Raw genomic sequence first — 24,979 nt, forward strand, 5'->3', positions numbered from 1 at the left:
GAAGCCAATTCCACAAGGCGGAAGCGAAGGCCATAGCCTGATGAGGAATCAACGAAAGCTGAGAAAGTGAAAGGGCGAAAAAACATTTATTTGTGGCAATCCTGGTAACTGGACACATAAAGCACTGAAGGAACTTTTTATTAATTACTGCATATCACGGTAAGAAGTTATGTTATAACGGTCGATACCCATCTAGCAAACAAGTATTAACTTACATGAGAATTGACTGTGTAAGTTTGCTAGCTAGCAAGCTAGTTCTGCCATGTAACGTTAGCCAGTCTAGTCTTGGTTTACTAACGTTAGATAGCTTCAGCATAGCTAGTCAATATATTAGTATTATTGCCACAATGCTCACATACGTTGTAGTTTAAAGGCATTTTGTGTCAAAGTGTCAAAGCTAAGATCGCTGCCCATTGCCCTCGCTATTGTATGTTAGCTTGGCTTACTTCCTTGCGAGCAAGGGATAGTAACGTTAAGGTAAACGTTTCTTGATGGCTAACTGTTAGCAAGCTAGTTAGCTATCTTGCCAAATACTGGCAATTAAAATATGATGGTTGAGCTACAGCGATTGATAGGTTTCTTTTGCGTTTGTGTATTCTAGCTCCAGTCGTTTATTTCTAGTAGCGTTATAGCATACAATAGCTCGCTGTACATCGTCTGATTTGGAGTATTCTAGTTACGTTAGCTAACGTTAGACCAATTTAAGGTTAGACAAGTGAGAAATATTTTGCTTTATCTTGCGTGCTAGCGCTCGAGCTACGCAGTGGCCTATGACTGGGCTTCCTAGGCAGTTGGTTGCCACTGTCCAGTTCGTTAACAAGCCAGTGATGTTTGCTAACTCTAGCTAACATTGAGTTCATCGAGTCATTATGTTGGGCTCTTTGTAAAGACTAATTAAAGTTAGCCAGCTAGCTGTCAAAGTGAACGGAATCAGTCTTGACGAAATGTATGCCGCTGCGATGGACATCAGCTAAGTCTCATTACTAGTTGACACGAAACTAACGTTAAATTGTAGACTAGCTTTCTAGCTATTTCCAGTAGCCCCTAGTAAACTTTTGGATCAGCCGGTTTTGGCTAAACAAGTTATTTAACTAGCAAAGCTATTGAAGTTTGAAAACATTATGGCTACTAGCTAACTAATGTTTGATCATCCAACAGTCCGTAAAAGTAATAGTCACGGCTGCTAATTAGATAGATGTAATTATTATGGATCACATTTTGGATCACATGCTTCCGAAATGTGTGACTTCATTAACTTACTTATGTAGAGAAACTCGCGCAATACAGCTAATGTGTAATCATTGCGGGGTCTAATAATGGTCCTTGTTGTCTTTAAGTAAGGGTGTCTGGGAAATTTCACTAACATTAGGCTGCCAACTTTGAATTCACTTACCTACGATATTTGTAATTTTACAAGGTAACTTGCTAGCTAGCGAGTGTTATCTGCTACTCACTGTTGCCCTCCTATATTTAGGTATTCTTTACTACCCCTTTTCTGTTGTTTAATTATTGTAGCTATTGGCTAATACGTGATTGAAAAAGGTTACATTTAAGTTTTTCTACGTAGCTACAACCGTATTTATTTTTTGTGTGCTAACAAATCGTTTAAATCCGGAGTACAAATGGTTTTGTAAGGGTTATTATTATTTATTTTTTTAAGTAAGAGAAAATACACAAGTATATCACAGCTTTCAGTGTTTTCACAATTGCTGTCACTGAAGTCAAGCAGGCATATTGGCACAGGAAGAGGCATACTGAGCTCAGTTGGTGTGTTGATTTATGAAACACGTGTCAAAGATTTGCTGTCCTTTCCAAAGAACGCCTCAGTCATGTGTACATCCTGCCAGGAAACCAAACTTGGGAGGATTTTTAGAATTTCAAGTTTAGTGCCTTGGGGAAATTTTTGGCCAGCTTCAAACGTTATATCTACATTTCCAGGTTTTTTTTGTGCGTTTCCAAAAAAGGCCCGCTGAAATATTTTGCCTGCAGGTTTTGTGTAGAGTGATTGAGTGGAGACATTAACAGCTGACTGCACTGATCAGTTTGGTATGATGTTTAAGAATGTGGTAGACTACAGACTTGACTTCATGCACTTAATTAAATCCCAGGCAACAGACACACACACACACACACACACACACACACACACACATTGGTATGTATATATAGGCTACACTGAGTGTGTGGATGTGTGTGTGTTTTATATGTGTGTGTGTGTGTGTGTATATATATATATATATATATATATATATATATATATATATATATATATATATATATACACACACACACACACACACACTTGGTGAGCACTTAATTAGGTATTTATTAGACCTGTACTTCTGTAGCCTATCCACGTTATAATGCATTGTGTGTTCAGAGATACCACTGTGTAATGTGTAGTTATTTGCAGCTTTGACCAGTCTGGCCATTCTCCTCTGACATCTCTAATTTACGTTTCTGTCTGCAGAACTGTACACTCAGTGACTACTTTATGAGGTAGACCTGTACACTAGCCTGTTAATGGAAATATTTAGTCAGCCAATCATGTGGCTGCAACTAACTGCATATATTCTTGCAGACGTGGTCAGGAGCTTCAGCTTTTTTATTAGACCAAATGTCAGAATGGGGAAGAAATGTGGTTTAAGTGACTGACCGTGGAGTGATTGTTGGTGCCAGGCTGGGTGGTTTAAGTATCTCAGAAATTGCTGATCTCCTGGGGATTTTTCAGATCTCCTGGGGTCTCTACAGTTTGCAGTAAATGGTGTGAAAAACAAAAGGCATCCAATGAGTAAATAACCACGCATTTCAATCGTGGTATGCAGCATCTCTGAACACACAATGTGTCAAACCTCTAAGTGGAAATCACCCGTGGTGGCACTTACCTAAAGTAACGGACCTTGATGCTGGCATCAGTTGCGGTTGCACACCGAGGACGTGTCCAACTCCTCGCCGCTCTGAGGGAGGGACACGGGTTAGAAGGATCGGCGCATACAACAGTGCCCTGGTCGCCTTAGAATTATGGTCACAGGCTCTGAGACGATAAGATTTGAAGAAGGCGTGTCGTTCTCAGGATCGCCTGATCTCTCTGGGCCTCCGAGAGACGGGTTCGTAAGTGGTGTATCTACAGCTAATGCAAATAATTGGTATAGATATAGATATGGTATAGATAGGGTACAATTGGCTATCAAATTCAGAGGAAAAAAAGGGAAAATTAGAAAGAAATAATGGGGGGGGGGAAGTGGATTGGCTATAGCAGCAGAAGACTTAAGTCTAATAAATACCTAATAAAGTGCTCACAGAGTGTAAAGAGTCATGTGGCTGTATTCGATTATGCAGTCAGTTACTCTGAATTCCTGTCATGCTCAATAAACAGCAAAAAAATTAAGTTATATATTTTCTGAATTGTCATCAATTTTGTGTCATGAGCATGAATATCACTTTTAGGGTTATTTTCATGTCTTGACTATTAATACTGTAGCACTACTTCTAACATAAGGTCTTTATTACTATGTTAACTGTACACTGAAGATACATTTTAAAGAGATTTTAAGCCATGTACACCAGCTTACCATGCGGTGATCTGTCATTTTTTTTTTCACTTGTGTCACAAAAGAAAATGGCTGACCTGTCTTCTTGTTTTGAGAACAAGGCTGGAATACAACGATGACATCATGGCTTGTGTAGTCCCTCCCATGTCACACCTTGTTAGTTTTCAGTATGTAAAGCCTTCTGCTGTATTGTATAAATGGGCTGCCTTGTTTGTTTGTCCTTTTGCTGTGTTTTCAAATGCTATAATACCACTGATGCCAATTTCACTAGCTTGTGTCCTTTAACCTAAGTTTTGACAGATATGCCACTCTTTGTCTGTGTAAAGTCTTTCTTTTGGCACTATATACCTTTTTAGGTTGTCTATGACAAAGATTTTAATATTTTAATATTTTTCACAGAATCATTCCTGTGATTCACTATCCTTCTGAGACAAAGTTCCTCACCCTTTGGCTGACTGTGAAATGGAACTCTATTAAACACAATAAATTCGTTTTTCCTTGGTTTCCACCTCCGTTCTCTGTTGGTGGCAAGCCCAGCCCTCAGGCAGTTCACTGTCCTGCTCTATATACAGTAAGTGAATTCAGACCTTCTGCAGTAGTGCGGTCAGAAACCTGTCTTTATCTGTGAGGTACGAGGTCTATGTTCTTTTCCACTGTTGGAAATCGTGTATGCTGGTGGAAGTCATTTGGTTCTGACAAACCTTTTTTGACTCACCACTGCACTTGGCACATGCAATCGTTTTCCTTTTTTTAAATAATTGTTTTAGTGAGGTACAGTTTGGTCAGCCTGTTAACTTTGTAACCATATGTGCCAGTGTTAGTAAGGAGATGCATGTGCAGTGGGCTCCAGAATTATTGGCACCCTGAATAAAAATGAAGAAAAAAAAAAAGGCTGCATAGAACTTTTATGTTTTATGTTCAAACATACAGGAAAATGATATACTTTAATTTCAATACATTTACTCTAATGTTTCAATGTTTTTTATTTAGTAATGTAGTTTTCTGCAAACCACAGGTGGCAAAATTATTGGCACCCCTTACAACTATTATAAATACACTCAAACAAAGGGTAATTGGCAATACAATTTCTTTAATTTAGTTAATCTCAGTCTAAAAGATCTGTATTGCGTCATTCCATTACTTTCTGTTTCACTAGAGTATAAAAATGAGGTAATAAGCATGCAAAATCCCTTTGTCAACCATCAGCATGGGAAAAGCCAAAGAACTATCTATTCAGAAGACACTGATAATTGACCATCAGAAATCAGGTAATTGGTACAAAAACAGACATGAACGGTTAAACATACCACAATAATAAAAAGGTGTAAAACATATTGAATGGTTGCCAACTTGCCAACTAGTGCATATTATCCCAGTGCATATACTAGTGCATATTGTCCCAACAGGATAAGTAACCCAAGGCTCATAGTTTAGGAATTGCAGAAATTGGTTGTGCCTTGGGGTCACAAAAAAAGTGGCCTTCAGACCAGCAAACTCTTTGGAAGGGTGGCAGAAAGACAGCCCTTACTAAGCACATTAAGCAAAACCAAGCATCTTGAGTTTGCCAATCCTTGTTGGAATTATAACTGGAAGAGAGTGCTAAGGTTACACAAAACCAAAATTAAACATTTTGGTGATCCACACCATCAAAATCTTTGCCGGCAAAATGCATACAAAGAGAAGAACTTCATACCTATTTGCAAATATGGCGGCGGGTAGTTAATGTTTTGGAGATGTTTTGCTGCCAGTGGTTCAGTGGCACTATTCAAGATAAATGGCACAATGAATTTAGCACCAGGGAATAATATCAGGAAATCTGGTTGCCTCTGCTAGGAAGCTGAGCCTTGGTCATAGGGAAATTGTCCAAGACCCAGCTTGGACAATCTCCCTATTACTTATGGCTGTCATCTTTGCCAGGGGTGTTTGCACAAAGTGTTTAACCAGGGTGCCTATAATTGTGGAACCTGTTTTTGGGGAAATTTATTTATTTTATTTGGTTTTATTTGACCTTGGTTGATTCCATTGAATCATGAATAAAGCACATTACTTTACGGATGATGGAAAAATAAAGCTTATGTCAATAACTGTATTACTATTATTATTATTTTTTTTAGTTTACAGCACTTTGTGAAGATTTATCAGGCGTCACTATAATTATGGAACCCACTGTATGTTTGTGGAGCTGCCATTTCAGTTAAATGCCTATCTCCATGGTGTATGAAACACCAATTATCAATTAGGCCTATCACTGCTACTTGCATTCCCAGATCGGCAATTGCAGTATGCTGTTTTTGTCATTCACTACAGGTTTTTTATCACTTAACTGATCTGATTTTGATCTGAGCATTGTCCAGGAAGACTTTTAAAAATTGGCTTGTTCTTTTAACTATTTCAGGTTAGGCAGTATATTGCAGAGGGAAAAGGGAGAAGTGTTAAAGATGTGCTGATGGTTGTGTTTGTACTAGGAATAACTAAATGGTAAATATTGATTTGATTTACTTACCTATAAGAAGATTTATGCATGTCTGTGTGTAGTACGTTATAGACATTATGCTGCAAGTAATCAAAAAGAAAGAAGCGCTGCTTGGATATAGGTAGACATGTACTCATTGTTGTGGCAGGTAGGCAAATATGAAACAATGTTCCTTGACAAAAGCTGCCTCCAAAAAGTAAATTAACACAAAAAGTACAGCACCAAGGAGGAAAAATCAAGGCACTCTCTAGGTGAAAAATGGATTTTAAAAAGCTTTTATTAGGACAGGCAAAGGGAAAAAGGGCGACACTTACTGACTTAGGTCTTCATCAGGGTCAAAAAATAATTTTTGGGGTTTAATTATTATTATTTTCTATGGCTGGACTACTATATTGAGAAACAAAACGTTTTTGGACAATTTTGTATTTTTACCACGACAGGGATTGGCTGGACCTCGGACGGATTTATCTTCCCACAAACAAAAGAAAAAAACCATAGTGACCATAAATGCATTGCCAATATTGCCAATCTGTTCAATCTTAGTGAGGACATGTGTGCTATCTTGGATATAGGAAGGGAGATTTGTGACAAACGGTTTGATAAAGTAATCAATGTATTTCGAGGCGAGTTCAGAAATCAAATCAATGCCACTAATAATTGGCCTACCTGTCGGGCATGTGAGAGTTTGTGTATCTTATATTGTGTAACATATAAAAAGTCAGCAATTTTGGGGTTTCTCTAACAAAGAGAGTGCGTTCAGATTGTGATCCATTTCTCATGCCATTATGCTATGAGTGTCAAAGTCTTATCCAAAACATACTTTTCAAAGTTTGTCTACAGCTTCGCCTCATTGTGCTCTATAACTTGGAGCTGAAGTCTTCTTCCCACTGAACTGTTCTGTGGTTCGCTATCAGCCACACTGTTATCGGTTGGAGGAATCTCCCGTTTTTTGATTGCTCTTGTTCTGTGAAAATTAAACGCTGCTTCCTTTGCCAGTTTTTGTTATATCTGAATGGAAGGATATGCGTTACATAGATTTAGGAAAACCTGTATGAATTGTGCTTTCCATAATCCCCAAATCACATGACATTTCCTGCAGTAGTAAATTGCTGAGTCCTGTCCAGTACAGGAATTGAGAATTGAGCTGAGGCACCAGTCAGGCCTACTTCAGAGTTTGACACCACAGTTTGGCGGCCCCAGTTCTTGCTCCACTCTTGCATGCTCAAACCATGTGCTTGTCAAGACATGCTGCATTCTTAAGAGTCTCATTATTGAAATATGCTGGCCTCTTTCAACTTTAGTGCCTATGATCATTTTGAAAAGTTAATGTTCCTGTATTTCCTGTGGATGATCTGACCAAAATAAGGGAAAACATTTTGCTGTGTTTTATGGATTGGTTTTGGTTTACCCCATAGTAGGCTGTCTAGGCGCCATATCCTTGGAATTAGTTTTACATCACTGAAAATAGGTTTTGTCTGTAAACTGAAGTGCAAAATAGCAAGTATTAGTGCTATGCTGATTGAGGTAATTTGATTGCTTGGTCGCGCTAGCCCATAGAATGCTGCATCTTTGCGAAAAATGAAAAACAGCCAGTGAGCGGCAGAAACGCCTTGTAGATGAGAGAGAATGGCCAAACTGGCTCGAGCTGACAGAAAGGCTACAATAATGGTCGAATCTTGAGGTGCATGGGCTACCACAGCGGAAGTACAGGCTGGTGGTGGTGGTGGTGTAATGGTCTGGGGAATGTTTTCTTGGCACACTTTGGGCCAGTTAATACCAATCAGTCATCCCTTGAATGCCACAGCCTATTTCAGTTCTGACCATGTGCATCCCTTCATGGCCCATCTTCTAGTGGCTTTTTTTCAGCATGATATTACACCATGTCACAAAGCAAAAGTTATTTCATAGTAGTCCCAAGTTGGTGCCCCTGCAGTGATGGCTCCACTAAAGGTAAGTAGGCAGGGCAACCAAAAAACTATTTCCATAAATCAACATAAATATTGTCAAATATCAGTTTAACCTTAAATGAGTATATTATAGAAAAAAACATGCCCTTATTTGGAATTTCTGGTGATATGCTGACTTATTTTTGGTCTCATGGACAGTGGCAAAACAAAATTGATGACTATTTTGAAAATACAGTACCGCTCAAAAGTTTGGAGTCACCTTGTCTTTTTATTCTTTTTCTGATTAAATTTTTCATTTTCTCTGTTTATCAAACAATTCATAGGTAGTCAATGCGCAGGTATCAAACAAGCCTCAAACAATCATGCTGCTGCCAGATATGCAGTAGATGCTACAATAATTGTTTCTCCTGATGAACTCAGTGGAAAAGAGAAACAATTCTTACCTTTTGAGAAAAACCTTTAATGTGTTTTGGTTCATTTTTTACATAAAACATGAAGAATCCCATGCTAACTTGACCACTGAATATTTCAAGCAGTGTTTGTGTGTGCGTGTGCGTGTGCGTGTGCGTGTGTGTGTGAGAGAGAGAGACATTAAATTATATGATATTGTGACCTCTGATGTTGCTAGTGAATGGAAATGGACTTGATAGTTGCCCGTAGCAATTGCCTGTCCCTGGAAATGCAAGGGAGCATAGAGGAGAAGGACATGAATATTTCATGCTGTCTGTAGCTGCCGCTTTACTGACCCACTTTGCCTGCAAACATCCCGAGACAACATGCCATTAAAAATTAAAGCACAGCCAAGCAAAACACACCCGGGCTCCTAGTTTACTTTCCCATGAACAGACAGTAAAATCTTTCTTTTTTTCATTGCCCAGTAGATCTGTTCTGTAAAAAAGAGTTTGGAGGAAAGGACATTGATCTTAACAATTGTTCGAGCTTTGTGCGCTATGCCTGCATATATACAGGTTTTACACAGAAATGTACAAGATTGGGTAGTCTGGTATTGTGAACTGTACATTTTTTTCTGTCTTATATAGTCTGGGCTCAGCATTAAATGGCTCGAAATGCAGAACCGGAAATGGTAGGATTAACAGCGATGTGTGGTAATTTATTGAAACACTGCATGAAAGTTATTTTAGCAGAAGTCCCCTGAATAATGATTAGAATGAGTTTATCATCACTCATTTTTAGTGTCCAAGCTAATGTCCCTGCTACATTCTGCTACACGATAGCCAAAGCTGTTTTCTGCTGGGATGGTGGCTCAGATATGCTGTTTGCCATTACTGATTGTGCCTGCACAAAACAACAGTGGATGCCTTAGACATGATCTACAATCACATGTTGAAGATTAAGTCATTCTCAAGGACTTGCTGCCAGTGACATTACACCAGTTGTTTACCAGTTCTTGCTATTAGGCTTGTTCCTTCTTGCTTGTCCTTACATTTGTACTCTTGAGACGTCCATCAAGCAGGGACCCACTTTTTTACCATTGTCTATTTCAGTCACAGTTTGTTGACAGAATTTCAGTCGAGTAGACAAAATATAATTATTTTGGGCCTTTTGTTTTTGTTAAAGAAGAGTAAGCTGTTTTACTTTAATGGTTTCTAGCAATGTGACCGATTGTTTGTGTCTCAGGTTTGAAAAACAATACAGATCAAGTGCAACTGTGAGGTGAACCAAAGTCCACAGGTGTACACGTGCAGCCCAGAGGCGCTACTGAAAGAAAACATTTAGTAAGGTTCCTTTTTTTATTGAATTTTTTCTTAGTTGTTGTGTGAGGGAAAAGAGCCTTCGAGCACAGCTCATTCTGAATGAGCCTCACAACCTGTCACAACGATGAAATTTGGGCTAACCGATAATCGGAAGGTAAATCACCACTGTCACATATCATCTGCCGGTTAGACAACGGTCTGTCTTTTAAATCAACACTAGTTGTCTTTCTAAATCCAGAGATTACCTTCAGTTTTTTCGAAGCCTTTAGCTTACTTTGTCACTCTTTCCCATTCTCCCCCGTACCTTCTAGGTAGCTCCAGCCAGACGGATAAGTTTAGTGTGTTTAACGTTACTACAACTCCTGTCAAGCACAGGGAGAGGTGTACGCGGAAGAGTGCACATTTTATGAGAAGGTACATGGACTGAAGCAGACGGCATTGGTTCCTCATTCTAGAATTGAAAATGCTCAACTGCTTACGCAAAATGAAACAGAAATTAGTCTAAACACCACATCGCAATGACAGAAATTTAATCATGCAGATTTTCGTAGTTGTCAGTATGGTGATAATATCGTGTGCGAGTTCACTTGTGGCCTAGACAGTTCAACAGTGTTGGGACATGCATGAAACCAGGCCTGCTGATTGGTGACTTATGTTCTGCCTGTGACTGAGGAACGTTGAATGTTGGTCAACAGTTGCATTTCAATTCCTCTTTACATTTTTACATTAATCATAGGATCTCATTGTTACAAAGTTTCTGCTTGCATTCAAATGCAGAATCCATTACCTGTGCCAGACTCTGTAGCATTTTCTTGCACAAATGTTTGTCGTTTGGTGCAATTTTGTTATAATCACGATGTAGTTTCTTCTGGTTTCTGATTTGTATCCAGCCCAAAAAGGAGGGAGCTGCAAGTGGTATGAGGCTAAAAATGGGTGAAATTGAATGGACAAAATCCAGATATACCGTCCCCTCAAAAAGTATTGGAACTGCAAGGCCAATTCCTTTGTTTTTGCAAAGCTGTTGCATTCTTCAGCTTTTCCAGGCCTTTACTGCAGCCTCTCTCAGTTGTTTGTTTTGGGGGGGAGTGGGGTTTCCCTTGAATCTCCTTCAGGAGGTAAAATGCATGCACAATTGGGTTAAGGTCTGGTGATTGATTTGAACTTTCCACTTTTTCTCCCAAATGAATTCCTTGTTGTGTTGACATTGTGTTTTGAGTCATTGGCTTGCTGCATGATGAAGTTTGTAAGTTGGCAGACAGACTTAATTAATCCTGCTGCTACCATCATACATCATCAGTAAAGATCATTGAGCCCACTCCAAAAGCAGCCATGCAAGACCAAGCTATGACACCTCCTCTGCCATGCTTCACAGATGAGCTTGTATGTTTTGGATCTTGAGCAGATCCCTTCTTTCACCACTCTTTGGTCTTTCCATCACCTTGGTCGAGGTTAATCTTGGTCTCATCTGTCCATAAAACTTTGTTCTAGAACTTTTGTGGATCATCTCTGTACTTCGTTGCAAATTGTAATCTCGTCTTCCGATTCTTACTACTGATGAGTGGTTTGCATCTTGTGGTATAGCCTCTATATTGCTGCTCTCTTAAGTCTTCTTTGAATGGTTAATTGAGATACCTTCACCCCTGCCCTGTGGAGGTTGTTTGTTTCTGTCATCTGTTGTTTTTCTTCCTGTTTGATGTCTGTTGCTCAGTACGCCAGCAGTTTCTTTCTTTTTAAGGACATTCCAAATTGTTATACAAGCTGTCACCAATGCTGGTGCAGTGGCTCTGTTTGATTTCCCCTCTTTTCTAAGCCTCAGAATGGCTTGCTTTTCTTCCAAAGACAGCTCTCTCATCTTCATGTTGGTCTATCTTTTCAAATACAAATGCAGCCTTCACAGGTACAACCCAAGGCTAAAACCAAGAATAGACATTCAGAACTATTTATTGTTTAACCAATCAAACCGGACACATCTGGGCAACAAGAGATACTTTTTGCTCACCTAAATTATGGGTAGTCTGATACAAAAGGTGATTATGTTCTAAGTTGTTTAACAAATCTAGATAAAAATACCAGGAAATAAAAGCAGAAATTCAGGTCTCATCTCATGTACATCTTTGACCTCAAACTCAATTATCTTCAGTGTATAGCAAAAACAAGGAATTGAACTTGTTGTTCCAATACTTTTGGAGGGGACTATATTTTCTGACTTGTAATTGTGATGCACTGTGTGACACTCATTTCAGGTTAAGATGTATTCTTAGTTGACTACATGCATAACTATTGATATTGTACATGTAGCCTAATTTCGGACATAATAATGAACAGATATGTATGCATGTACTGTTCAACTTCTTGTCCTTCATTTTAACGTTTGCTGAAAGGTCCTGTACATTCATGGAATTTATGCATCTGTAATGTCAGCATCCGTTAAAATGTTTGTTTTACAATTTTTAAACTGAAAACCCTTTTTTCCAATTTTTTTTGTTTTTTTGTAATTGTGTTCATTTCATTTTTACAAAACTCGCATTTATTGTACGTAGGCCTAATATCTCAGGATTTATACATAAAACATAGGCCGTAAAACACAATCCATATCTATAGGATTAGCTTTATGCTTGTATTGTGTGGAATTTATATTGGCATCAGTGCAGTTATGTTTAAGCTTTTATAATGTACCTGTTAGTGCAGTTACAGTATTGTGTATCACAGAGGGTCAGAATGCTGGCTGTTTTCTACGTGCTTCGGATTGGTGAGGGTGTTCCCCATGAGTTAATATAATTAAAAGGCAAGTGAAACTCCACCTTATCAGCCTGTAGGCAGGTCTTCATTTCCCCTCCTCTTGAAACTGTACGGCTCTGTCAGCATGCTGATAAACCTCTGTGTGAACAATTCTTCTCCATTTCAAACTCTGAGGCCTGTATTAGGTGTTTGACCTTAATTTCATGTTAATGAATATTAGTATTATTGTAATTTAGGCTCCCAAGTACCTTCATAATTATAGGTGCTCCATGACAACAAGTTCTGCACTGGCAAGGCATAGTTTGCTTTGTCTCACCAGGCTATGCTAGGCTTCAGTAGGAAGGGAAATTCTTCGGCTGTAATGATCCTTTTGTGGGCGCTTGTGGTGCAGTAATAAAGCAAGAGCTGTGGACAATTAGCCATTGATGAATAAGGCCGTGTCCAGTTTCTGTAATGGTGCTGCTTGAAGATTGATTTTTAAGCTTTCTCTCTGCTATTTCTTACCCGCTGCCACTGTGACATTACACACTGTAAATGTACCTATCCGAACGTACATTACTGCTTTTCACCTGAGAAGGCTCCAAACTAGTGTCACAATCACTAGGGTGACTAGTCAAGTTAAATTCCCTGCCTTTCGGTATGAGAGTATAGGGTGGAGCCCTACTCTAGAGTTTTGGACTTATTCTTAAGCTTGGCTGTTAGGCGTGCTAATCGGGGCAAGGAAAAGGGCTTCGCTATCAGAGTTTCTGTGTTTGTATCGACAGCTTACAGGTCGTCTTTTTGTGCTTCCCATATCACAGGACCAGGGCCCTGTCCCCATTTCTCAGCCACAACTGGCCTAGCCCAGCTCCGCCCGGCAACGTCCAGCCACATTCCAGCCTCCGCTCCGGCCCCAGGCAAGCACATCCCGGCGCGGCACTGCCACAGTCCTCTCTCCCAGGCTAGCCTCTGCTCAGCTCCATGGCGGGTCGGGGAGGATCCAACGGCCCGGCGGCGGGGAACAAGATCTGCCAGTTTAAGCTGGTGCTGCTGGGGGAGTCGGCAGTGGGAAAGTCCAGCCTGGTGCTGCGCTTCGTAAAGGGCCAGTTCCACGAGTACCAAGAGAGCACCATCGGAGGTGAGCCCAACTCAACTTAGTGCGCCGGTGTCAGTGTACGGTCTGCTCGCCTCAGTGATCTGCTCCGGGGTCCTTGCAGTCCTGTTACACAGTGACGTTCCGTGATGTGTTTCATATTCATTGCTGTCATCATCAGACTCTGAAAGTAGAGCTGTATAGTGTACATTAAGAAGTGTCATAGGGAAATAAATTTTACATTTTGAGCAACAAAGTGCTGCAAGAGTGACAACATAACCACCAAGTATACAGTGGTGTGAAAAAGTGTTTGCCCCCTTCCTTATTTCTTATTTTTTTACATGTTTGTCACACTTAAATGCTTCAGAACATCAAACAAATTTATATATTAGTCAAAGACAACACAAGTAAACACAAAATGCAGTTTTTAAATGAAGGTTTTTATTATTAAGGGAGAAAAAAAATCCAAACCTACGTGGCCCTGTGTGAAAAAGTGATTGCCTCCCTGTTAAAACATAACTTAACTGTGGTTTATCAAACCTGAGTTCAATTTCTCTAGCCACACCCAGGCCTGATTACTGCTACACCTGTTCTCAATCAAGAAATCACTTAAATAGGACCTGCCTGACAAAGTGAAGTAGACCAAATGATCCTCAAAAGCCAGACATCATGCTGAGATCTAAAGAAATTCAGGAACAAGTGAGAAAGAAAGTAATTGAGATCTATCAGTCTGGAAAAGGTTATGAAGCCATTTCTAAAGCTTTGGGACTCCAGCGAACCACAGTGAGAGCCATTATCCACAAATGGCGAAAACATGGAACAGTGGTGAACCTTCCCAGAAGTGGCCGGCCGACCAAAATTAACCCAAGAGTGCAGCGACGACTCATCCAAGAGGTCACAAAAGACCCCACAACAACATCCAAAGAACTGCAGGCCTCACTTGCCTCAGTTAAGGTCAGTGTTCATGACTCCACCATAAGAAAGAGACTGGGCAAAAATGCCTGCATGGCAGAGTTCCAAGACGAAAACCACTGCTGAGCAAAAAGAACATTAAGGCTTGTCTCAATTTTGCCAGAAAACATCTTGATGATCCCCAAGACTTTTGGGAAAGTACTCTGTGGACTGACGAGACAAAAGTTGAACTTTTTGGAAGGTGTGTGCCCCATTACATCTGGCGTAAAAGTAACACCGCATTTCGGAAAAAGAACATCATACCAACAGTAAAATATGGTGGTGGTAGTGTGATGGTCTGGGGCTGTTTTGCTGCATCAGGACCTGGAAGACTTGCTGTGATAAATGGAACCATGAATTCTGCTGTCTACCAAAAAATCCTGAAGGAGAATGTCCGGCCATTTGTTCGTGACCTCAAGCTGAAACGAACTTGGGTTCTGCAGCAGGACAATGATCCAAAACACACCAGCAAGTCCACCTCTGAATGGCTGAAGAAAAACAAAATGAAGAGTGGAGTGGCCTAGTCAAAGTCCTGACCTGAATCCTATTGAGATGCTGTGGCATGACCTTAAAAAGGCGGTTCATGCTCGAAAACCCTCCAATGTGGCTGAATTACAACAATTCTGCAAAGATGAGTGGGCCAAAATTCCTCCACAGCGCTGTAAGAGACTCATTGCAAGTTATCGCAAATGCTTGATTGCAGTTGTTGCTGCTAAGGGTGGCCCATCCAGTTATTAGGTTTAGGGGGCAATCACTTTTTTACACAGGGCCATGTAGGTTTGGATTTTTTTTCTCCCTTAATAATAAAAACCTTCATTTAAAAACTGCATTTTGTGTTTACTTGTGTTGTCTTTGACTAATATTTAAATTTGTTTGATGATCTGAAACATTTAAGTGTGACAAACATGCAAAAAAAAAAAAAAAAAAAAAACAATTTAAAAGAAATCAGGAAGGGGGCAAACACTTTTTCACACCACTGTACATGTTCATGTTCTGTTGTGGTGAAATGGTTTCCTATATATAGTGGTTACGCTGCTAAAATGAGCAGACAGACAAAATTACATTTTTTAAATGTGGGCTTTAGACTTTCTGCAACAATCAAAATGCGACGCTTCACTAGGCAACAGAGATATTGTTGCAGTTGTTGTAGAATGATTGTTGAGGCGAGCAGATCGTCAACCGACACGGCTGCACAGTGTTCTGCCGGTCTGGCTGCTCATATCAAGCTGAACATCCAGTCCTTGTTTTTGAAGATAAGATGCAGCATAAAGACATGAGGGCCTTCTGGGCCAAATCTTTATCTGTCACATGTTAAGATGCACTCTGTGAGACCACAGCATCTTAAGTGGAATGCAACATCTCTGTGAGAATTTGTTGGTCAATACACGTAGCCTCACAAGCCCATGCTCATTCCATTTATTGTCAATTACATTTGTCTCCGCAATTGAATCTGTCTTTACTGACATTGTAGTTTTTTTTTCTGTAAAATGTGTTGTGGAAACTATACCTGCAGTCTGAAACCTCAGACCCAGAATGGATGATGTTTGAATGTGCAAAAGTGGCTATTTTCATCCGCACGGGCCGCCCCGCTTGCGGTGCTCTGAGATGAGCTGGCAGGACGATGCAGAAAAGCCTGTTTTCAGGCTGCCCTAGCGCTCACCTGACTGTCTCTTCTGCCGCACTGGCTCTTGGACCGCATTCTCCATTTATTACGGAGCCAAAGATCAAACCTTAGGGCATTCAGGAGTGACAAGGAGACTTTTAATTTTTTTAAAGCGCTAGAGCCCTAAAATCAGTTTGCTCATGAAGTTAGTATTTCCTTCTGAAGGAGTAGGTAGGTGCTGGGGGTGGCCCTCAGTCTTATGAGCAGAAAGGAAGCGAGGCAACAATGGGGTTTCCTGTCTGATTGGGCAGCGGTCATGAGTGTTGTGGCAGGGGAGGATCAGAGGGATGTTCGGTGCATGTTCACGTAGTTTAAGATCGTTTCAGCGTGTAAAAAGTAATTGCGTTACGCTTCAGTCCATTCGTGGTCTGAATTTGGCTTTGTGGCGGTGAAAATGAGAGAGAGCGGAGAAAGGAGTTTGGGAAAAGTGGGAATTTTACAGGAGCCTGAAAAGAAAGGAAGCCAGAAAACCTGTCAGCTTGAGTCAGAGGAAAACAGTCAGCAGATTTTTCTTACTTAAATCCGGCATCAGCAGCCAGGCCGAAGGTCACAGTGCTTTGCCGGGACCTGAACTTTGCGAGAGATCTGCATTCCCCCGAGTCATGTGACTGCTGAGCCACACACCGACTGGGCTGAGCAAGTAAAATGCTCAGGATCAAACCATTAGCTTTCCCACTCCACCCCTACCCAACATGCTCTCACACAATGGCATGCTTCTCATGGGCCGGTTGAGCTTCCTTATGAAAACGGCAGAAATGTTTCCGCTTTCACACAAACTAGAATCTCGGTTCAAATGACTTTCATTACATGTATGTACAAGAGCAAAAACTATTTTATTTGAAGTATAAATTAGGTCAAACACAGAAGTGACAAAGCCCCATTTTAAGGAAATTGTATTCATGGGACAATTACTGTAACAGACTGGAAGGCTCTGGCACAGACAAACTGTACATTCCTCCAAAGAACGTCAGAGAACAAAACATTCAACAACAAGTTACTGATGATTCAGTGGACAGGAAGTGGTGTTGGAATAAAGAATACAGCTGAATATGAAGAACAGCAGAACGGTTAAAGCTGCAGGGTTTGAGTCTGTCAGCGCCAGGAGCAAACAGCAGCAGGGATGGTAGTATAATAACAAATTCAAGGCAAGTGTTGTGTGCTTTCATTTAACGACAACGGCAATAAAGATTTCTCACACCTCGGAGATGCAGTTAACCATGACCTTGCTGTTCAACGTCCAGTTCGATCGACAACGTATCAAAGTGCGCTGACCCGGCACTAATGTTACTGTATTAATACGCAATGCCAAGGTAACATAAAATAGTGCCAAGTGTAAATGCTAATATACACATCACATTTCTACATGTATAACGGCAAGCCTCATAAGAACTTCTGTGGTGTAGCGGTGAAGAAAGCATCACAGCAATCCCGGTGACTATGACGGACGGCTTCATTTCGTCCTCTCGTTAAAACAATGTGAAAGTGCACAACGTGAGATGATGCCTGCCAGGCTCTGTTGTTCCTATGAATAATGCAACAGGAGTAAAGGATAGGAAGGTTAACCAAGGAGGGGCCGAAGTGCTTGGCCGCTGTGTGCTACTTTCTGCTTGATGCACGGCGGTTAAATGGGACAATGTGTCCATCATTTGTCGTTTGTATCCACCCTGACAGGCTTCCTCGACCTATGCACAGTGCGGCGGCCTGTTTTTCAGAGACCATTATAATCATAGCAAATGACAGCCGGGAAACATTCAATTGTGCATCAGGGACTGATGTTTTTGTACTCAAATCTTCAATTCATGCATTTTTGGTACAGATGTTTGTTTCGTAGCAGAATGGAGATATTGGCCACTTTCACATGGAGCCAATATTCAGATACTTGAGTATGGAAATGTGGAATATTTCAAACAAGCTGTTTGTACATCCTTGAGGTTTAGTGTTGCACAGATATCCCGTAAATGTATTCTTGAAAAGCAGACAGACAGGGATATTCTGTTTCAGGACGTTCACTTTGCTCCAGACTGCTCTTTCTGCTACATGTGCTTTTCATTTTAGGTCACTTTTGGTTGTCTTTGGTTGGCATTTGTACTTATGTGTGTGATGTAAACTTACACTCGGTCACCATTTTATTAGGTAGACCTGTTAATGCAAGTATCTAATCAGCCAATCATGTGGCTGCAACTTGATGCTTAAAAGCATGCAGACATGGTCAAGAGGTTCAGCTCTTGTTCAGACCAAACATCAGAATTTGGAAGAAATGTGAGCCTTGACCATGGAATGATTGTTGGTGCCAGACGGGATGGTTTGAGTATCTCAAACTACTGATCTCCTGGAATTTCAAGCACAACAGCCTCTAGGAAAAAAAACAACATCCAGTGAACGGCAGTGAGTGAAAACGCTTGTGAATGAGAGAGGTCAGAGAAGAATGACTGGTTCAAGGAAGGTGACAGCAGTGCAAATAACTGCACGTCACAACACTGGTATGCAGAAGAGTATCTCTGTACACACAACACGTCGAAAGTGGAAGTGGACGGGGATGGGTTACAGCAGCAGAAGGCAAGAAGTGTAAAAGAGAAGTCTAATGGTCACTGAGCGTATATTGAAAATTGTGCTAAATTAATTCAGCCCATACATTTTCCATGCATACATTTTCTAGTGAGTTTCCACACTACCCGCATATTCTCAGGTTCAGATGAAATCACATCACTAATTGCTTCCACAGTGAAGATTAGAGATGCTTGGTATTGCAGTATATTTGGCCCATCCACAGTTACAGTCCTTTTGCTGGCATAACTAAACAGATGAAGCTGTAGTACTAACTGGTGGTAAGTTCACCTGTATAAATGGTGAAACTACAACCAAATGTACCCTTAGTGACAGTTAAGAAAAACTTAATTCAAAAGACAGTCTCTCATTGTCTGTCTCTTTGGTCAGCTCCATTGCTAAAATACTGAAATATGAATTGTGTTCTTGTTTGTGTCCTATTTTATGTCATACTCTGTTCCTTGAATGGAATCACTTTGCTGGGCTGTGAGCCCTTTGGACATTCGTACATTTTTCAGTTGTTGCTGTGTACGCGTGTTTTGCCCCACTGGGAACTGAAATGTCCTCTGCAGAGCCTTGGAGCTTTGGCAATGAGGACTAGAGGGGAACTGCAACTGAAACTTGCCTCTGATGTCACTCTACTCATTAAATGTGCACTGTACGTAGTAATGGAGGGCATTCACAGAGTTGTACAACTGGAGTGTGCCTGAAAGAAGAACTGTATTAACCATGACATAGAGTGTATACTTTATTACAGTTGAGTGAGCCAGTGCAGTGAAGCTTTGTTCTGTCATAATGAAGGGTCAGAGGCAAGCTCACAATATAGGAAGGTTATTGAACTTTCTGGATAACTGCTGAGTTTATTAACGTACTGTTTTCCCTTACAGCTGCCTTCCTCACACAGACGGTCTGTTTGGACGATACAACGGTAAAGTTTGAAATCTGGGACACAGCCGGCCAGGAGCGGTATCACAGCCTGGCTCCCATGTATTACAGAGGAGCCCAGGCCGCCATTGTGGTCTATGACATCACTAACACAGTAAGTCGCCCCTCTGCCCTGCCTTCAGCCGCGTAATCTTTCCCTACGTGCGCCGCTCGCCCAATATGAACTGGTACGTTTTATTGACGGATCAGGCCACGTAGACTGATTCTGTAAATCGTTATTTTCCCGAGCTTGTGTTCACCTTCACTGAATATCAATCAACCCTCTGTTACAGAATCCATTGCTCTACGTTTATTTTACATGGGTGAGCCAAGTAATTGTGGTGCGTAATTGTGAATATGAAAGTAAGAGCCATTTATCCACTCTATGCTTCTTACAGCGTGTTTGCACGCATTCCTTGGGTAGATTTCCCTCCTTTTTTCATTTCAATACCATTCCAGGACCAGTGAGCTTCAGTCTGTCCAGGACAAGCAGGACATGATCTATGACTACCGCTTTTAAAGATCAAGAGGGGAATGTTCATAGCAGAGATGGGGGCTTGAGTCAGCGATATGGAAGCAGGATAGCGATTCATTTTGAATGTCCTGTTAGGTGACGTTATGTAGTAGTTGCGTGGATAATGATTGTTATTCCAGTGTCATACAAATATGAACTGTATGTACTTTAGCTTGTTTGCAATAGACATTGGCATTAAAAGCTGTTGAATCCGAGTTTGGCATGTACTTAAGTTGCATGCGGTTTTGGTTTATAATTTCACTATGCTTTGGTTAATGGCATTCCTTAGGATTCTAGCTAGGTTTTCTGATAGCGTAATGTAGATGTAGTCACAAAATTATAGCGCCTGATTTCTTGCATAAAATATATATATATTTTTTGAAGAGTATATTACTTAAGTAAATGTATTGGGTTAAACACTAATTCTGTTTACATATTAAGTTGTATTATTAAATCGTAGATGCAGATTAAGCCAAGTCTTAGGCTAAATTCAATTGGAGATTCTCCATTAGAAGCTGCATATAGTCCAGGATTAAACTTAATCTGTGCCCATGTAACAGACCCCTAGTTTGTTATTGACCCTCAATTTATATTACAAGCCCATGGTAATGTTTGCACGATGTCGCATGAGTCACACAGTTATGTGTGTGAAATGTTATGGTTATTTATTTGATCTTATTTATTGATATATCAATAAACTACCACACCAGACCTGAGTTTTCGGCAAACCTTTCCCCAGCCAGCTTGATAAGTTTTGCCACAATTTTGTCTCAGGTGTGGTAGTTTGTTGATGTATGAATAAATTAATGAAACGACCAGTTTTTGTGTGTGCCCCTGCTAATACCGTTTCTTCAGTTGTCACACAAAATGTCATCTACACTTCTGGTTTCTATATCTTCAGCTGGCATAGCAACTATGATGAATGTCTATAGACATACTGTTGTTTAGGCTGCACCATTCTGGATTCTTGAGACTTGACTCGGACTCGTCCCTCAGAGACTTGAGACTTGACTTGGACTTGCATTTGACTTCATAGTGTTGTTCAGCTGTGTTAATTTGTCTCAAACATTGAAATGTTAAAGTGTTGTAATTGCTACACGGTAAAAATGTATAAAAATACTCTTTAATAAAAGCTGAGAATCTTCGTATTCACCACATGTGAATTGTTTGATGAAACAGAGAAAATACTACATTAATCAGAAAAATAACCAAAAATGTTCCAAAATGTGTCCAAACTTTTGACTGGTAATATATATCACATTGCAGTAGTACTTATTTTGCATTTCTTGAGAGTTTTGGTTTTTGAAGTGCTAAAAAGGTTTTAAAAAAATAAAAAAAATAAGGCAGTTTGTCATTAACGAAAACCGTTTGTTGTGTGCTTACGGTGGGGTTTGTTTTCTTAGGATACTTTTGCACGTGCAAAGAACTGGGTGAAGGAACTCCAGCGACAAGCCAGCCCCAACATTGTGATCGCCCTGGCAGGGAACAAGGCCGACCTCGCCAACAAGAGAGCCGTGGACTTCCAGGTATGGCTCAGATCCAGGGAACATTCACACATCCAGTCAAACAGAAGTTTGCAGCATGAATGCAAAAACAGATGGGTGCCAGGATTAGTGTATTTTGTATATATCCACACTACAATAGTTGCTTTTACATAATTGCCATTTTTGAGGTACGTCATTTTAGGAGAGCAATTGGTTTTTAAAGGAGGAATGCAAGGGCTGGTTTTAGTAGAGCATGTCACATGACCGTCCATGTGTTGAGCAAAGTGCAGCTAGCTTCTGGGGTTAGCAGCCAAATTAATTAACCAGTAAACTGCGTGCGCTTGAGCACGTGCAGATTTAAATGTCCTTTTAACAAAGCTGTTTGCATGATTCTTTTACAGGCTTTATATGTTACCTTTCACAAGCGTGCGCTGAAATGGCATTTCTTTTTTTTCCCCTCCCCGTCTTAGGAAGCACAAGCCTACGCAGATGACAACAGCTTGCTTTTCATGGAGACTTCAGCCAAGACTGCAATGAACGTTAATGAAATCTTTATGGCCATAGGTATAATGCAACTAAATCTTTGTAGTCGTGTAGATCAGAATCTATCTATTAGCTGTTAATTGTCTTGAGGATTTATTACTAAATTTATTATTGGGCTCCACTCTATTTGAATGCTTGATTTACTTTGCCCTTTTCCTTGCAGCATACTGGATCAGATTCTCCATGTGTCACATTTAAAATGGTTCTAGATGATTAGATTGAGTACTCTTGTTGTGCAAAAGGACAAGCAGCTGGTAAATGGTATCATTCTTGCAACTATGCCCCCAGGTGGTAATATTCCACACAACTAATTGCACTGTAAACTGCTAAGATGTTAATTAGTGGTGACAATTTTTTTCTGCAGGTGAAAATGAAATAGCAAATATAAAATATTGCATATAAATACATTTGAATACACGTGCAATTATAACAGTGCTGAAGTACACATTTTAATGCAAACCAGAGGGTTACCATGACCAAGCATTGTCCAGTGCTAATTAGGGGAAGGGATGTATGCACATTTGTGGATATCATCAGTGTCTGAATTTTTGTCATTTTAGAATACTTTTTTTTCTGGCTGTATGAGTGTAGCATAAATCAAGAACAAATTTATTTGAAAAGCCTACCTAATTAATCCACATGTTGGTCAATGGAGCAGCATTTTATGCTGTTCACTAGGAAAAATATAATAATAGATGCACGTTACATTGCTGGCAGTACCGTAGGTGGTATCTTCAGTGGATCTATGGACTAGATTACATTAGTTATTTAGCTGCAGCTTTCATCCAAAATGACTTACCGTTGATTAGACTAAGCAGGGGCCAATCCCCCAGGAGCAGGGATGGGCAACTCCTGTGCTGGAGGGCCGGTGTGTATACAGCATCCACCAGTTCCTCTGGCTCAATCAACTTAATTAACCATTTGCATCATGACTGATTCACCCGTGAATTGGACCACAATAAAATTCAACAAGACGAGAACATTTATGAGCTGCTGTTTATATCACAGAATGTGAATATCATGAGAGATCATGTAAATGATTGGGCTAATTATATAATGAAGAGCAGAAGTTGGTATGAAATCCAGAAACCGATACAGCCCGCTGTGCCCATCCCTTGCTCAAGGGCCCAACTGCTGCACTGATCCTATGATGGAAACACTGGGGCTTGAACCACCAACCTTTCAAGTCCCAGCCCAGCACCTATAAGCTGCCCCTGTAGACCTCACTGCTGTTGCTCATATCTGCCTTCTCTTCGTAGCCAAGAAGCTGCCGAAGAACGAGCCCCAGAGCGGAGCGGACACGCGGGGCCGCGTCCGGCCGGGCCTGGACCCCCAGGACAGCGCCCCTCAGGGCCGCAGCGGCCAGTGCTGCAGCGGCGGCAACTAACGGCACCCAACCGACGACCGACCCAGCCGCGAGACGAAACCAACCCCGAAGGAGAAGACACCCGCCGAAAACGAGATCCATTCTTAACAGTCGCACTTAACAGACCCACTGCTCGACGCTCTTTTCTTCTCTTCTCTCTTCCACTTCCACCCTCCTCCTGTTTTGAGCATTCTTTTTTTTTATCATAAGCTGGAGACAATACCCTGGGGCTTCTCTTCCTTTTCTCCATCCCTCTTTTTGTTACTGTACACAAATACTAATTCAATTATGTCTTAAGTCACTTTTTCTTTTTTTTTATTCTTTTTTTTTTAAAGGAGAAGTTGTATCATACCTCCAGCTATTACCCTCTTTCCTCAGGTGATGGGTGCATGTAGCAACTGTAAATTTATTTTCTGCCCTGATCATCTCTGTGCCCCACCCATCCCACGTGGCCCTCTGGAAGAAGCAGAGGGAGGAAACAAGGGCATCTTTTCCTTCCAGATTCAGCTATCCTGTAGATTAATATTATTGTTATTAATACTTTTCAGGCACAAGACATGTAGGATGTGATTTGATAGGGTAACATTCTATGGTTTGAATCATGTATGTATGTTAAATCAAACTGTATGCATAGTGCATTAACAGTCATCATTACACCAGTAAGTCATTTTTAGCATTATGTTTTTTGAATCTGTATGATGCAATGTTGACAAAAATAAAAGGATCAAGCAAGATTTTTTTTTCTGACCAATATTGCAATTATGAGTATTGAAAATAAATTTGCTGTATTTGTATTGTATGTTTCTCTTCAAACATGTAACCAATCAGTACTTATTGTCAGTACAGTATCTTCCCAATATAATATATATTTTGTCTCAATATATAATTTTGTAACCCAATATAATTTTGTTTGAAGAATCTCTGGTATTGAGTGTACTGGTTCTGTTGTTCAGCTCTTGTGATTTTTCAGAATTTTTTTTTTTCTTTTTTTCTTTTTTCTTTTTTTCCTTCTCTCATTTGAGGATTATTTTGACCAGTGCTGTTGTCTTCACTAATGCCATTAATGACTAGCACAACAAAAGATGCTGTGTCTGAATCATGGATTTGCATCTGACGTAGGGGTGGACTTGGGGTGATGGATAGGTGCTCTTGGGGGGAGGGGGGGGGGGCAGTCTGGCCCATGTGAGGCGATTATGATAATATATGGTATGTAGGGGGGGGGGCGCATCTGTAATTTTACCAATAAATATGGAGGGAGGTAACAAGTTAAATGTTGTCTGCTTAATTACCCTTGTGTGTATTCGAGTTTTAAACTGACATGTCAGTATTGCTTTATTTTTGGACCATGAACATGCTCCCTGGGTGAAAGTCCAAAAGTGATATCTGCACTATTCCATGGATGCATGCACGGGAGTCTACACGTTTATTTGGAGTCTTTGTGGTTTCTTGTATTTTCAAGCTTGTTGAATATGAGGACAGCCCACCCAGTTGCTTTAAACTGTGACTGCCAGTTTATTTGCTTTTAGGGAAGCA

The 24,979-nt window shown here is 40.5% G+C and overlaps 1 protein-coding gene across 1 annotated transcript; it reads left to right on the forward strand.

Moving 5' to 3' along the window:
* rab5c (RAB5C, member RAS oncogene family) lies at positions 1 to 24,364 on the forward strand. The gene is made up of 6 exons (XM_061232469.1): positions 1 to 159; positions 13,186 to 13,502; positions 19,503 to 19,654; positions 21,457 to 21,579; positions 22,008 to 22,101; positions 23,340 to 24,364. The coding sequence occupies exons 2-6, from the start codon at positions 13,346 to 13,348 to the stop codon at positions 23,465 to 23,467; spliced, it is 654 nt and encodes a 217-aa protein (XP_061088453.1). The 5' UTR covers positions 1 to 159; positions 13,186 to 13,345; the 3' UTR covers positions 23,468 to 24,364.
* Positions 24,365 to 24,979: the final 615 nt, after the last annotated feature.

Source organism: Conger conger, chromosome 2 (genome assembly GCF_963514075.1).
Source record: "Conger conger chromosome 2, fConCon1.1, whole genome shotgun sequence".
Lineage (NCBI taxonomy): Eukaryota > Metazoa > Chordata > Actinopteri > Anguilliformes > Congridae > Conger > Conger conger.

Coding starts and splice junctions, on each gene's coding strand:
- rab5c (XM_061232469.1), top strand. CDS start 13,346: ATGGCGGGTCGGGGAGGATCCAACGGCCCGGCGGCGGGGAACAAGATC. Junction 13,503..19,502: donor CCAAGAGAGCACCATCGGAG/GTGAGCCCAACT, acceptor TTTCCCTTACAG/CTGCCTTCCTCACACAGACG. Junction 19,655..21,456: donor TCTATGACATCACTAACACA/GTAAGTCGCCCC, acceptor TTGTTTTCTTAG/GATACTTTTGCACGTGCAAA.